The sequence below is a fragment of the Numenius arquata genome, chromosome 6 (genome assembly GCF_964106895.1).
Source record: "Numenius arquata chromosome 6, bNumArq3.hap1.1, whole genome shotgun sequence".
In the NCBI taxonomy this organism is placed as follows: Eukaryota; Metazoa; Chordata; class Aves; order Charadriiformes; family Scolopacidae; genus Numenius; species Numenius arquata.
Window position 1 is genome coordinate 2,107,788 of NC_133581.1, and position 13,864 is coordinate 2,121,651.

General features: G+C 65.0%; 1 protein-coding gene across 2 annotated transcripts; it reads left to right on the forward strand.

Moving 5' to 3' along the window:
- Nucleotides 1–117: 117 nt before the first annotated feature.
- Nucleotides 118–13,787, forward strand: CLCF1 (cardiotrophin like cytokine factor 1). Of its 2 annotated transcripts, none has more exons than XM_074149804.1 (3): nucleotides 118–240; nucleotides 10,086–10,252; nucleotides 13,293–13,787. In XM_074149804.1, the coding sequence occupies exons 1-3, from the start codon at nucleotides 225–227 to the stop codon at nucleotides 13,785–13,787; spliced, it is 678 nt and encodes a 225-aa protein (XP_074005905.1). In that variant the 5' UTR covers nucleotides 118–224. The 2 variants fall into 2 exon arrangements, with proteins under 2 accessions (XP_074005905.1, XP_074005904.1); XM_074149803.1 differs by lacking the exon at nucleotides 118–240 and adding an exon at nucleotides 1,539–1,566.
- The last annotated feature ends 77 nt before the right edge of the window (nucleotides 13,788–13,864 follow it).

A 13,864-nucleotide genomic window follows, 5' to 3' on the forward strand; every position in this document is an offset into this window, starting at 1 on the left:
CCTACCCCCCCCCCCTTCCTTCCCCGGGGGACCGGGCTCTCGGCGTGCGGTTGCGGCGGCGGCTCTGCACGTCGGGAGGAGAAAGAGGCGAGAGGGCTCCGACCGGCAAATGGAGCCGGAGTCCCGGTCCGGTGTGCGGGACCGCTGCTTGCCCGTCCGGGAAACCCCCCCCATCCCACAAAACCCGCACCCACCGCCGCCCCCGCCTCCCGCCTCTGTCCCGCATGGAGCTGAGAGCAGGTAGGAGACCACCACCCCCCTCCTCCTTCTATCCTTTCCCCCCCCCCCCACCCCGCACCGGACCCCGCACCGGACCCCGCCACTAACAAAAGCCGTGCGGGAGCCAGAACCTGGAAGGGGAGGTGGGGGGGGGGAAAGAAGCGAAGGGAAGGGAGAAAGTTGTGTGTTGGGGGGGTCCCCCCCATCCTGCCCGACCGGCAGCACCCCCGGGGACCCCCCCCCCCCCTTTTTTTTTTTTTTTTTTTTTCTTTCTCCTTCCCTCCACCACCGCCTTCCGCGGCACGGGGTTCGGCTTCAGCCTCCCCACCTCTGCCCGGCACCGGGACCCCCGGGGATGGGGAAGGGGGAGAGAAGGGGAAGGGAAAAAGGGAAAGGGGGAAAAGGAGGTGGGGGGGTGAAGGCCGGGGAAGGGGGGGGGGGGGGGGAGAGAGAAGGGAGGGAATGAATGGAGCCCGCTCTTGTGTACAATTGCATCAAATACATTCTTGAGAGCAACCTGGTTCTGCTTAACACTTGAATTTTGAAAAAAAAAAAAAAAAAAGAAGGAGGGGGGGGGAAGAAGAAGGGGGGGGGAAAGGCAAAAGAAGGGAGGCAGCAGCTCGAGGAGGGTGTATCGCGAGCTCGCCTGGCTTTTTTTTTTTCCTTTTTTTTTTTTCCTTTCTTTTTTTTTTTTTATATTCTTGCATTCCTGGACACCAATCAAAAGAGCAAATCAAGGGAGGTGGAAAAGGGGGGGGGGGGGCGGTGGTGGTGGTGGTGGTGGAAAGGCGGCGAGCGAGGCAGCCGGGGAGCGTGGTGCGAACCGTACACACACACACACACACACACAAAACTCAAAAAAAAAACCCCAAAAACCACCACCCAACCCCCGGACAGCTTTGCTTTTTTTTTTTTTTTTTTTTTTTTTCCTTTTTTTTTGGGGGGTTTTATTGCTTTTTTTTTCTTTTCTCTTTCCCTTTTTTTTTTTTGCCTTTTTCCACCTAACACCCAAGCAAACACAAACCAAAACAAATAGGGAAAGAGAGAGCGAGGCGGGAGGGGGGGTTGGAGAAAAAAAAAAAAAAAAAAAAAAGGAAATAAAAAGCCCTGAGCGAGCGTAAAAAAAAAAAAAATAAAAAATAAACCCAGCCAGGGCAGAGGCGAGCCCGGCCGCTCGGGGCGCGGAGCAAGAGCCAAGCCCCCCCCTTCTTTGCCCCCCCCCCCCCCCCCAAAAGCTTTGGAGCTCTTCTGACCCCCCCTCCTCAGCGCCTTCCGCCCCCCCTCAACACCCCCCCCCCCCTCAACTTTGCACCCCGACTATGCTAAATGTTGCTGGGGAGCTCTCAGGTAAGAGGGAGCCGGTGGGTGCTGTCGGACGGGGCTTTTTTTTGGGGGGAGTGGGGTGGGGGTGTCGGGGGGGGGCTGCCTGCGCTCTGCCTGCCGTGGTTTTTTTCCTTTCCGAGCCGCCCGCTGCTGATTTTAATTTGATGTGATTAAAACGTCTGTCTGGCTTTGGGATTGATTTAAGACTTCCCCCCCCCCCCACCCCCCCCCTTCTGGGGTTGTTGGTTTGGGGTTTTTTGGGTTTTTTTTGGTTTGGGGTTTTTTCGGGGTTTTTTTTGTTGGGTTTTTTTTTTTCCTTTTCCCTTTCTCTCCTTCCCTCTTTCCATGCATGTTTGTGATTACCGGGAGGGAACCGCCGCCGAGCACGGAGAATTAAACCCCAGGACTGACAAGAGGGGAGGAAAACGAAAGTCGATGGATTTAGGGATTGGGGTTGGGGGCGAGGGGGGGGGGGGAAGGAAGAATTATTTTTCCTGCCCCCAGGCTGTATTTCGGGGACTTGCTTCCCAACGCCTTTGCCCAGCGGGTGAGATTCCTCCGGGAGGAAGGCGAATTCCTCCGGATTTTGGGGTGCCGGGGAAACGTCGGTGTCCCCAGGGCTCCGGTCACGGCTGCTGGGTGGCTTCGTTACCCCGGTCTCAGTGGTTTGGGGGTCCGGGAGAGCTGGGACGGTTTGGGGGGGGGGGGGGGGGGGGGGGCTGGCCAGCCCCACGCCACACCAAGGTCGGGGGCTCCTCGCCCGGAAAAGACGGGGAAAATGCTGGAAAAACACCCTTAAAAGGTCAAACCGTGGGTGCCGCCGGCTCCCAGCCGGTGGGACCGGGGCCGGTGGCGGGTGTTTGGCTCCAGCTCCCGCGGTGCCGGCGTGACGCAGGATGGGCAAAGCGGGGCGAGCGCCGGGGAACCGGAAAAAGCCAGGCCGGGATCCCGAGCGGTTCCATCGCCCTCCCTCACCCCCTTCTTTTTCCCCCCCCATTTTCCCGCTGGGTACGATGGACGTGGCCGGGACGGGGTGGCACAACCGAACCCCAGGCCGGTGGCTGGCACCGGGATGGGGCAGGGAAGGGGACACCGAGCCCGTGGGGCTGGAGCTCGGCCGCCGCCGGCTGCGCTGACCCCGCTGCCCGTTTTTGGGGGGGGGGGGGGGGGGCATCCCCCGGTTGGTGGCACGGCCGTTTGGCCCCGGCGGGGCTCGGGGACGTACGGCAGCGCCGGTGTCCCTGCTCCTATTTAGCAGGGCACGGTGGCGGCGAACATCTGGGCTGCATTAAGGCGCAGCCTCCGAAGGGAAACGCGGAGAGCTCTGCTTACAGGGCCGGGCTGGGATGGGGGGGGGGGGGGGGGGAAGATTTATGCCCTGCTAAGTGGCACAGAGCCCCATAAATCACCCCCCCTCCATCCCATCCCGGCCCCCCCCCCCCCCCGCCTCGCACCCGGTGCCACGGGGGATGGCACCTCGTTGCCACCCGGCCACAGGGTACCCGTGATCCGCTCGCTCGCCAGCACGTAGGGATGCGCTGGCCTCGGCACATCTGGGCAGCAGCTGGCCCGGCTTGTGCCGCGGCGGTGCGTGGCCCCGGGTGGCGTGTGGCCCGGGGGTGACGGAGGGTGTCCCGGCTTGGCCGGGGTGCTGGGAGGACGTAGGGGTGTCTGGGGGATCAGGGTATGGCTGTCCCCGGTGGGGTCCGCGGGTGACATGCCCAGCGGTGGCAGCGGGTCCGGAGGCACCAGGGAATGGGGAGGGGGATCCCCGTGCGGGGGTCCGCGGTGCCACACGGGCTGGCACCGGGGGTTCCCCTGCCCCGCCGCCCCAATCCCGGAGGGTGCCACGGGGGGGCTGGCCGGTGGGTCCGGGGGACTACGTGGCTCCGTGACCTGCGTGGGGAGGGGTGGAAGGCAACCAGGACCCCTTGAGTGGCTCATGGTTGCCACCGGTGGGTGCCGTGCCGGTGCCGGGCTGGCTGTGCGTGCGGGGCGGCGGGGTCTGGTTAGGATTAGGGGGCCCTACGTCCCCCGTCGTGTGCCCCCCCCCCCCCCCCCCACCTCCCCACCTCGCCGGCGGGGGTGTTTCCATCGTGCCGTTGGCTGGAGCCGGATGGGAAATCCAGGCCCAGCTAATTACGGCCTCGCTGGAGTCTCCCGTGCGCGGCCGCATTTATAAACACACGGAAGAGACAGGATGTAAACACTCAGCGCTGCGAGCGCAGGCACGGCCGGATTGGGGAGGAGGCGCGGGGGGGGGGGGACAGGACACGGGGACCTGATCCCCCTCCTCGGCCCCCCACACCCCCACCCGCTCCCCGGCCCCGCACGCACCCGGCAGCGGTGGCTTCGCTCGCCCGGAGCAATGCAGGGATAGGGGGGCGCTCAGGGGGGGCAGCGGGAGTGGAGGCAGGGGCTTTGGTGGGTGCCGGAGGGTTGTGGAGAGGGATGGGATGGGGGCACAGGCTGGGAGCAGGCAGGTGGTATCCCATGGGATGGGATGGGTTAAGATATGGGATGAGATGAGATGATGGGATGAGATGAGATGGGATGGTGGGATGAGAAGGGATGAGATGAGATGGGATGGTGGGATGGGATGAGATGGGATGGTGGGATGGGATGAGATGGGATGGTGGGATGAGAAGGATGAATGAGATGGGATGGTGGGATGAGAAGGGATGAGATGAGATGGGATGGTGGGATGGGATGAGATGGGATGGTGGGATGAGAAGGGATGAGATGGGATGGTGGGATGGGATGAGATGGGATGGTGGGATGAGAAGGGATGAGATGAGATGGGATGAGATGAGATGGGATGGTGGGATGACATGGGATGGGATGGTGGGATGAGGTGGGATGGGATGAGATGAGATATAGGATGAGATACGGGATGGGATGGGATGGTGGGATGAGATGAGATGGGATGGGATAAGATTAAAATGGGGTGGGATGGTGGATGAGATGAGATGGGATGGGATAAGATTAAATGGGTGGGATGGGATGATGGGATGAAATGGGATGAGATATGGATGGGATGAGATGAGATGTGATGGGATGAGATTAAATGGGGTGGGATGGGATGATGGGATTGAAATGGGATGAGATTATGGGATGGGATGAGAGATGGGATGGGATGGTGGGATGGGGTGGGATGGTGGAATGAGATGGGATGAGGTGAGATGAAATGACATGATGGGATGGGACAGGATGGGGACCCCACCACAGGGGCCGTGGCCGCTGTGGGGGAGCCAGGGACACGTGTGTCCTTCCCATCAGCGCGGGGGGACTGCCGATGTCCCTCTGCGGGACACACGCACATCCTGAGCGTCCTCACGGCCCCGCTCTGCCGGGCTGCTGCCGCCCGATGCCACCGTGTCACCTCCCCAGCCCCGGCAGGGTTAAATGCCAGCAGCCTGGAGACACGGAGGTGTCTGTCCTTGTGTCCCTGAGCGTCACCCACTCCCGGACGGGCGGGAGGAGCGGGCAGGGGCCGGCTGCCACCTTGGGCTACCAAACCGCCCGGTGATGGTGCCCGGGGAAGGGTTAGTGCCGCAGTTTGGCCAGGATGGCTGCCCGCTCCCTGCCTTGCCCGAAGGCAGGGCTACTTTGTCCTCAGTGCAGTGGTCACGCCTGGCCACCTCGGGACCTCCCGGGCTGGCCTCCCAGACGAGCCAGCGCCGGGATGGGGCCCGCGGGGTGGGATGGGGCTCCTCTCACCGCTGGACACCGGCCCATCAGATACCGCGGCTCCCGCCGCGGTGCCGGGGGCCAGCTCGGCTCCGTGCCGTTGCCCCGGGGGTTGGGGAGGGAGGAGGGCGGGGGGGGGGGGAGCTCCGGTGTGAGGATGCCCCCCCTCCTTTCCCCCCCCCCCCCCCCCCCCCCCCCCCCCCCCCCCCCCCCCCCCCCCCCCCAAATTCCCCATCCTTGCCGCCCCCGCCCCGGGCGCCGCTTTGCCCACGAGGGTTTCGGGAAAGCGGCTCTTGGGCGGCTTGTGGTTGCCCTTGACCTCCGTGGCTCTGCCCACAGCATGCCCGGGGAACAGCTCACCCGGCACCGTGGCGGCGGCTGCTCTCCCACCTCGGCTACTGGCCGGGGAGGTCTGGCCAGCGGTGGGGAGGGGGGGGGGGGGCGGGCAAGGGTCCCGCTGGCGTGACTCTATGGGCATCCCACCAACATTCCCCGTCGCCACGTGGCTGGGGGATGCTGGTGGCATCTCCGGTGGGTCCTGCCCACCCCCCTCCGTGGGTCCTGCCGCACGCCGCAGCCCCCTCGGCACCGGCAGCGCGGTGCCCGCTCCCGTGTCCCCAGCCGCCCCGGCTCCCCCAGCCGAGCGGGTGACCCCGGGGCAGCCACGCCGTGAGCTGCTTACGTGGGCCGGGAGCATCCTGGCCGAGCTCCAGGGCCGGTTTTGAAACCCTGGGGTTCTTCCTCTCCGACGTCACCGGGATCCAGCTGTGCCGGCCCCGCGGCTCCCTCCTCCCCGCCGGGCCACCGCCGCCGCCATTGTCTGTGCCGGTGCCCAGACGTTTTTCCGCCCAGCGTCGAGCCGCCGTCACCGGGGTGGGCGAGGGAGAGCCGGTGCTCCGCGGGGCAGCCGGCACGGTTGGGCCACTGCCACCGCTGGGCTGTGGCCACCGTCACTGCCGTGCCACCCGCATTGCTGTGCCATGGCCAGGTCTGTGCCACCGCCGTGCCATCACCATGTCTGTGCCACCGCTGTGCCGTGGCCACCATCACTGCTGTGCCACCCACATTGCTGTGCCGTGGCCACCATTGTGCCACCCATGCTGTGCCGTGGCCACGTCCATGCCACCCATGCTGTGCCGTGGCCACCATTGTGCCACCCATGCTGTGCCGTGGCCACGTCTGTGCCACCGCTGTGCCGTGGCCACCATTGTGCCACCCACAGTGCTGTGCCGTGGCCACGTCCGTGCCACCACTGTGCCGTGGCCACCATTGTGCCACCCACAGTGCTGTGCCGTGGCCATGTCCGTGCCACCGCTGTGCCGTGGCCACCACTGTGCCACAGCCAGTCGTGCATCCCACCACCTCCTGGCCACCACCCATCCACCTCCCCGTGCCCTTCCTCCCTCCTCCTCTTCCTCCTGCTCCCCCACCCCGTGCCCCGGCCACCTGCCTGGGCGCTGCCGGTGGCTCCATCCCCGTCTCGTCCCTGCCATCCCCGGGTGTCCCCCCCACCACCAGCCCTTCTCGCCCCCCCCGCCCTCCGGCCCCCGGGGCTGTGTTTGCTTTGGCCGCCGCTGGCCCAGGGCTGGTGTAAATCCCGCGCTGGAAACTCGAGCCGGTGGCGGGCGAGGGTCCGGCCAGCCCCGCGGTGCCGGGGTCTCGGCCAAAGCAAACACCCGGGGGTGGGTGAGTCACCGCCACGGGCCCCCCCCGCCCTCCCCGTCCCCATCGCCCGTCCCACGCACGTTCGCACGCACGCTCCACGCGCCGGGGCCCGGCCACGGGCAAGCGGCTGCACGTGCCCAGCGCCGGGCACGGCTGCGTGTCGGGGCAACCGCCCAGGGCCGGGATTAGCCCACGGGCTGCCTGTGCTGGCATGTGCCGTGTGTCACAGGTGGGCACGGTGTGTCACACGCCTTGTGGGTGCGTCACGCGTGTGTGGAGCATCACACGCGTGCATGGCGTGTCACACATGTGGTGTGTCACACATGTGGTGTGTCATGCATGCGTGGTGTGTCACACATGGTATGTCATACATGTACGGTGTGTCACACACACGGTGTGTCATGCATGCACTGTGTCACACAACTTCGTGGTACATCACGCGTGTTTGCTACATCATATGAATGCATGGCATGTCAAACACAGTGTGTCACGCGTGCAGTGTGTCACACAGGGTATGTCATACATGTATGGTGTGTCGCACGCTTAGACGGTGTGTCACGCATGCACGGTGTGTCACGCGTGCACAGTGTGCCACACACCTTCGCGGGATGTCACGCATGTTTGCCACATCATATGAATGCGTGGCGTATCAAACACAGTGTGTCACACGTGCACAGTGTGTCACACAGTATCTCGTGCATGCATGGTGTGTCACACACATGGTGTGTCACACATGCATGGTGTGTCACACACCTTTGCAGGACGTCACGTGTGTGCCACATCATATGAATGCATGGCGTGTCAAACAGTGTGTCACACGTGCATAGTGTGTTACACACACAGTGCGTCACACGGTATGTCATGCATGCATGGTGTGTCACACGGTGTCACACGCCTTTGCAGTGCATCACGTGTGCGCAGTGTGTCACACCCCTGCGCAGTGTGCATCGACACACCTGCATGGTGCATCCCACACGTGCACGGCGTGTCGCATGCGTGTGTGGCCCGTGACACTCCTGCACGGTGTATGGCACACCTATACGGTGTGTCACCGCTCTGCGCGGTGTGTCGCACACCCGCAGGGGGTATCAACAGTGTGAACAGCACGTTGCACACCCGCAGGGTGTATCGCGGGCGTGAACGGTGTGTTGCACGCCCACAGGGTGTTATCACCAGCGTGAGCAGTGCGTTGTACACCCACAGGGGTGTTGCACACCCAGCGGCTGCTGTATCCGGGTGTCTCCCCGTGACGGTGACACAGGGCGGCCGGGTACCCGCTGCGGTGGGGCTGGCGTGCCCAGAGCCGGGATGTCCCCAAGGACCCTCGTGCGTCACCGGCGCTTGGCTGCCCCCCCGGGTTTCCAAGCCTCCCGGCGGCTGGTGACGGGGAGCGGTGACGTGCGAGGGCACGAGGGGCTCCCGCGCGGTCTCGCCTTCCCGCGGGGGCTGCCCAGGCCGGGAGCCCCGCGGTGACGAGGAGCCGTGCCGGCGGTGGGTCCTCCCGGCGGAGGAGTTGCCGGGAAGCCCGTGCTCCGACGTTTGCCGAGAGGTGCCAAGTTGGCTGGGAGCATCCTGGCCGCCGGCCGTGACCTTTGCACAACCGCCGGGCTAACGAGGCCGGAGCTCGTTAGGCCGCCCTGACGTCAGGGGACGATGACGGGGCTGGGGTGGGGTGGGGGGGGGGGGGGGGGGGGACACCCCGGCCAGTGGTTTCCGGCAGCTTTTAGCAAAGGTCACCCCACGCCCCGGCCACCCTTGGTGGTGTGTGGGGGGGGTGTCCCTGTCCCAGCCCCCTTTAGTTCCCCACGGCCGGGGGAAGGTCTGGTAGCCCCGTGGGATGCCCAGCCCGCCCCGGCATCGATGGTGGGTGAGTCTCCGTGCCCAAATATAACCCGGCCGTGCCGTCCCGGCGGGAGCCCCGCGAGCCGCTCTCGCTCCAGACCATATAAAGGATTGTTGCTGCAGCGGCGGGCGGGAGCGCACGGAGGGGAGCCCGGGCTCGGTGGTGCTGGTTGGGGGGGGGGTCAACGTGGCAAGGAAAAGGGCGGGGGGGGAGGTCCCCGGTGCACCGGCCGTGCCCACGGCATCGCTCCGTGCTCCCAGCGCTGCCCTGCTTGTGCCAAGGCATGAGCTGCCCGGTGCCTGGGAAGGTGCTGAGTTGCCCGGTGCCAAGGCGGGGGGGACACTGAGCTGCTCTGTGCCCGCAGGGATGCTGAGCTGCTCTGTGCCGGCGGGGGGGGGCACACTGAGCTGCTCTGTGCCCGCAGGGATGCTGAGCTGCTCTGTGCCGGCGGGGGGGGCACACTGAGCTGCTCTGTGCCCGCAGGGATGCTGAACTGCTCTGTGCCGGCGGGGGGGGGGCACACTGAGCTGCTCTGTGCCCGCAGGGATGCTGAGCTGCTCTGTGCCGGCGGGGGGGGCACACTGAGCTGCTCTGTGCCCGCAGGGATGCTGAACTGCTCTGTGCCGGCGGGGGGGGGCACACTGAGCTGCTCTGTGCCCGCAGGGATGCTGAGCTGCTCTGTGCCGGCGGGGGGGGCACACTGAGCTGCTCTGTGCCCGCAGGGATGCTGAGCTGCTCTTTGCCGGGGGGGGGGCAGACGGCACTGAGCTGCCTGGTACCCACACAGATGCTGAGCTGCCCAGTGCCGGGGGGGGACAACGGGCTGCTTGGTGCCAGGGTGACACTGAGCTGCCCTGTGCCCACAGGGATGCTGAGCTGCTCTGTGCTGGGGGGGGACACTGAGTTGCCCGGTGCTGGGGGGACACTGAGCTGCTCTGTGCCGGGGGGGACACACTGAGCTGCCTGGTGCCCACAGAGATGCTGAGCTGCCCAGTGCCGGGGGGGACACTGAGCTGCCCTGTGCTGGGGGGGGGATGCCAAGCTGCCCTGTGCCAGGGGGGACACTGAGCTGCCCAGTGCTGGGGGGGGACGCTGGGCTGCTTGGTGCCAGGGTGACACTGAGCTGCCCTGTGCCAGGGAAGGTGCAGAGCTGCCCTGTCGCAGGTGTGGGTGCCCCATGATCCCACCACACTCCGCCCTCCCGTGCCTCAGTTTCCCCACTTGCAGCTGGCTGTCCCCGCAGGGTGGCACCGGAGCCGAACAACAGAGCAGCCCACCCATAGCCAACATCTCCCTGTCCCCTTCGTGCCCATGTGTCCCCCGCAACCTCTGGTGTCCCCCGCAGGAGACTCTTGGGGGATCTTCACCTTCCTGTGCGCCGCGCTCTGCAACCTGCCGGCGCTGCCCGCCCTGAACTGCACCGAGGAGCTGGGCGCCGGCCAGTCCATCCAGAAGACCTACGACCTGACCCGTTACCTGGAGCACCAGCTCCGCACCCTCGCCGGCACCTATGTGAGTAGACGGGGGGGGGGGGGGGGGGGGGGGGGTCACCCATGCTGAACATCCCCTCCCTTTCTCCACCCCCCCCACCCCCCCCAACCTACCCCATGACACCCTAAGGGGGTCCCGCTGTCCATCATCCCCCTGCCCGGCTCCACACACCACCCCCCCCCCCCCCCGGAGATGCCCTGGATGGTTGGGGGGTGAAGGGGGGGGGTCACTGGAGGGGGTATAGAGCCCACCCGCTGCTTGGCACCGTGCCCCCCCACCCCCCCCACCCCATGACACCCTAAGGGGGTCCCGCTGTCCATCATCCCCCTCATCCCCCTGCCCGGCTCCCTCCCCCCCCCCCCCCCCGGAGATGCCCTGGATGGTTGGGGGGTGAGGGGGGGGGTCACTGGAAGGGGTATAGAGCCCACCCGCTGCTTGGCACCGTGCCCCCCCTCCACGCCATGGCATGGGGGTGCGATGTGGGGCGGCGCCCCCATCCCCGTGGGGAAGGGAAGGGAGCGGCCACCCCATTGCCACCAGCTGGGGACACCCTGGGGACACCCCCCCCACCCCCCCAGCCCAGCCCAGGGCAGCGGCAGGGTGAGGGGGTGCACACGAGTGGGTGTGCGTTGGTGTGGCTGCACACGTGTGTGCCTGCACAGGCGTGTGCGTTAGTGTGTCTGCATACGTGTGTCTGCACATATGTGTGTGTGTGGTGTGCCTGCACATACATGTGCCTGTACCTACATGTGTGTGCGCACTGGTGTGCTTGCACATACATGTATGTGTGTTGCTGTGCCTGCACATACAAGTGTGTGTGCATTGGTGTGCCTGCCTGCATGTACCTGCACATACGTGTGTGTGGACTGGTGTGCTTGCACATACATGTGCCTGCACATATGTGTGTGTATGGATTAGAGTGCCTATACATATGTGTGCGTGTGCACATTGGTGTGCCTGTACATACGTGTGTGTGTGCATCAGTGTGTCTGCATACATGTGCCTGTACACACATATGTGTGTATGCATTGGTGTGCCTGCACATCCATGTATGTATGTGTGCATCAGTGTGCCTTCACACGTGTGCCTGCACGTACATGTGTGCTTGTGCATCAGTGTGGCTACACATGCATGTTTGCACATACATGTACATCAGTGTGCCCGCACATACGTGTGCATCTGTGTGCCTGCACATGCATTCCTGCACGTACATGTGTGTGTCTGTGTACCTGCACATGCGTTCCTGCACATACATGTGTGTCAGTGTGCCTGTACATGCATTCCTGCACATATGTGTGTCTGTGTACCTGCACATGCATTCCTGCACATACATGTGTGTCAGTGTGCCTGCACATGCATTCCTGCACATATATGTGTGTTAGTGTGCCTGTACATGCATTCCTGCACATATGTGTGTCTGTGTACCTGCACATGCGTTCCTGCACATACATGTGTGTCAGTGTGCCTGTACATGCATTCCTGCACATATATGTGTCTGTGTACTTGCACATGCATTCCTGCACATACATGTGTGTGTCAGTGTGCCCGCACATGTGCTCCCGCACATGTGTTCCCGCACATACATGTGCACCAGTGCCTGCACAAACACGCATGTGTGTGCATCGCTGTCCTCGCACACACGTGTGCATCTGCCTCCTTGCCGTGTCTCCCGGACACGCGTGTGCCACAGCACGCCCCGCCGTTGCGGCTGAGGTGGTGGTGGCCCTCACGTGCCCGGTGCCAGCGGTGCCGCTGCCACCCGCCCTCCCCGGGGGCTGTGGGTGTCCTGTTCCCCCGCCCCCCCCCCCCCCCTTTGCCGTGCCCGGCTGCGCCCGTGCCGGGGGCCAAGGAAATGTCTCATGGGCAGGCAGGGGTGCAGGCAGCTGCCTCTCCCTGCCCGCCGGCGGCACCCAGCTCCCCCGTCCCTGCCCTGACCTGCCCCCGGCTCAGCCTTCCGTGGTGCCGGCACCCGGGGTGCCAAGGGGTGACGTGGGGCTGCGGGGGCTCCACCCCACCCATGGGTGTCTCCAGGTCTGCTGAGCTGTGGGCACCGTGAGAGGGGATGGGGTGAGTGGTGGGGAGGGGGACGTGGGTGGGAGGGAGATGGAGAGACCTGGGACATGGTGGGCACATGCACTTGGGGGACATGGGACTTGGGACATGGTGGGCACGTCCAGCTGGGGGATGTGGGACCTGGGACATGGTGGGCACATGCACTTGGGGGACATGGGACTCAGGACATGGTGGGCACGTCCGCCTGGGGGACATGGGACTCGGGACGTGGTGGTCATGTCCACCTGAGGGACACAGAGACCTGGGATGTGGTGGGCATGTCCAGCTGGGGGACATGGGACCTGGAACATGGGCACGTTCACCTGGGGGCCATGGGACCTGGAACATGGGCAGGTCCACCTGGGGGATGTGGGACATGGGACATGTTGAGCACGTTCACCTGGGGGACATGGAGACCTAGGACATGGTGGGCACATCCACCTGGGGGACATGGTATGCAGGTAGGGGGACATGGTGGGCATGGAGACCAGGGACATTAAAAGGAAGGGGACGTGGTGGGCATGTCCAGCTGGGGGACACTGAGACCTGGGATGTAGGGGACATGGAGACTGGGTACATGGTGAACATGAGGATGTGGAGACCTGGGATGAGGGGGACATGGAGACCGGGGCTATGGTGGGCATGAAGATACGGAGACCTGGGATGAGGGGGACGTGGAGGCCGGGGCTATGGTGGGCATGAAGATACGGAGACCTGGGATGAGGGGGACGTGGAGGCCGGGGCTATGGTGGGCATGAAGATATGGAGACCTGGGATGAGGGGGACGTGGAGGCCGGGGCTATGGTGGGCATGAAGATATGGAGACCTGGGACGAGGGGGACGTGGAGACCGGGGCTATGGTGGGCATGAAGATATGGAGACCTGGGATGAGGAGGACGTGGAGACTGGGGCTATGGTGAGCACGGGGACTTGGGAGATGGCAGGCGGCGTGCCATGGAGACCGAAGATGAGTCCTCAGTGTGTGTCCCCCCTCCCTGCTCCCTTGCAGCTGAACTACCTGGGCCCCCCCTTCAATGAGCCCGACTTCAACCCCCCGCGGCTGGCGCGGGCCGAGCGGGTGCCCAGCGCCACGGTGGACTTGGACCTGTGGCGGGGCTTGACCGATAACGCCCGGTTGGCCGCCAACTACCGGGCCTACAGCCGCCTCCTCTGCTACCTACGGGCGCTGGACGGGCAGGCGGGCACCGCCGAGCTGAGGCACCGCCTGGGCCACTTCTGCTCCAGCCTTCAAGGGTTGGTGCTCAGCATCGCCGGCGTCATGTCCTCCTTGGGTTACCCCTTGCCCGCCGGCCCCGCCGGCCCCCCCGCCGGCCCCCCCGGCACCCCCGTGGCCCCCAATGACTTCCTCAAGAAGATGGATGATTTCTGGTTGCTGAAGGAGCTGCAGACCTGGCTGTGGCGCTCGGCCAAGGACTTCAACCGCCTCAAGAAGAAGGTGCCACCTGCCGTGGTGACGTTGCGCCTGGAGGCGAGGGGCTTCTGAGCGCCCCCCCCCCCCCCCCCCCCTCCCCCCCTTTCCCCTCCAATGTCCCCTCTCGGGACGGGGATGGGGCTCCTCAC

Excerpts from the sequence above, each read along its gene's own strand:
- CLCF1 (XM_074149803.1), top strand. The coding sequence starts at position 1,539 with ATGCTAAATGTTGCTGGGGAGCTCTCAG. Across the intron at positions 1,567-10,085 it reads TGTTGCTGGGGAGCTCTCAG|GAGACTCTTGGGGGATCTTC; the intron begins GTAAGAGGGAGC and ends TGTCCCCCGCAG. Across the intron at positions 10,253-13,292 it reads GCACCCTCGCCGGCACCTAT|CTGAACTACCTGGGCCCCCC; the intron begins GTGAGTAGACGG and ends GCTCCCTTGCAG.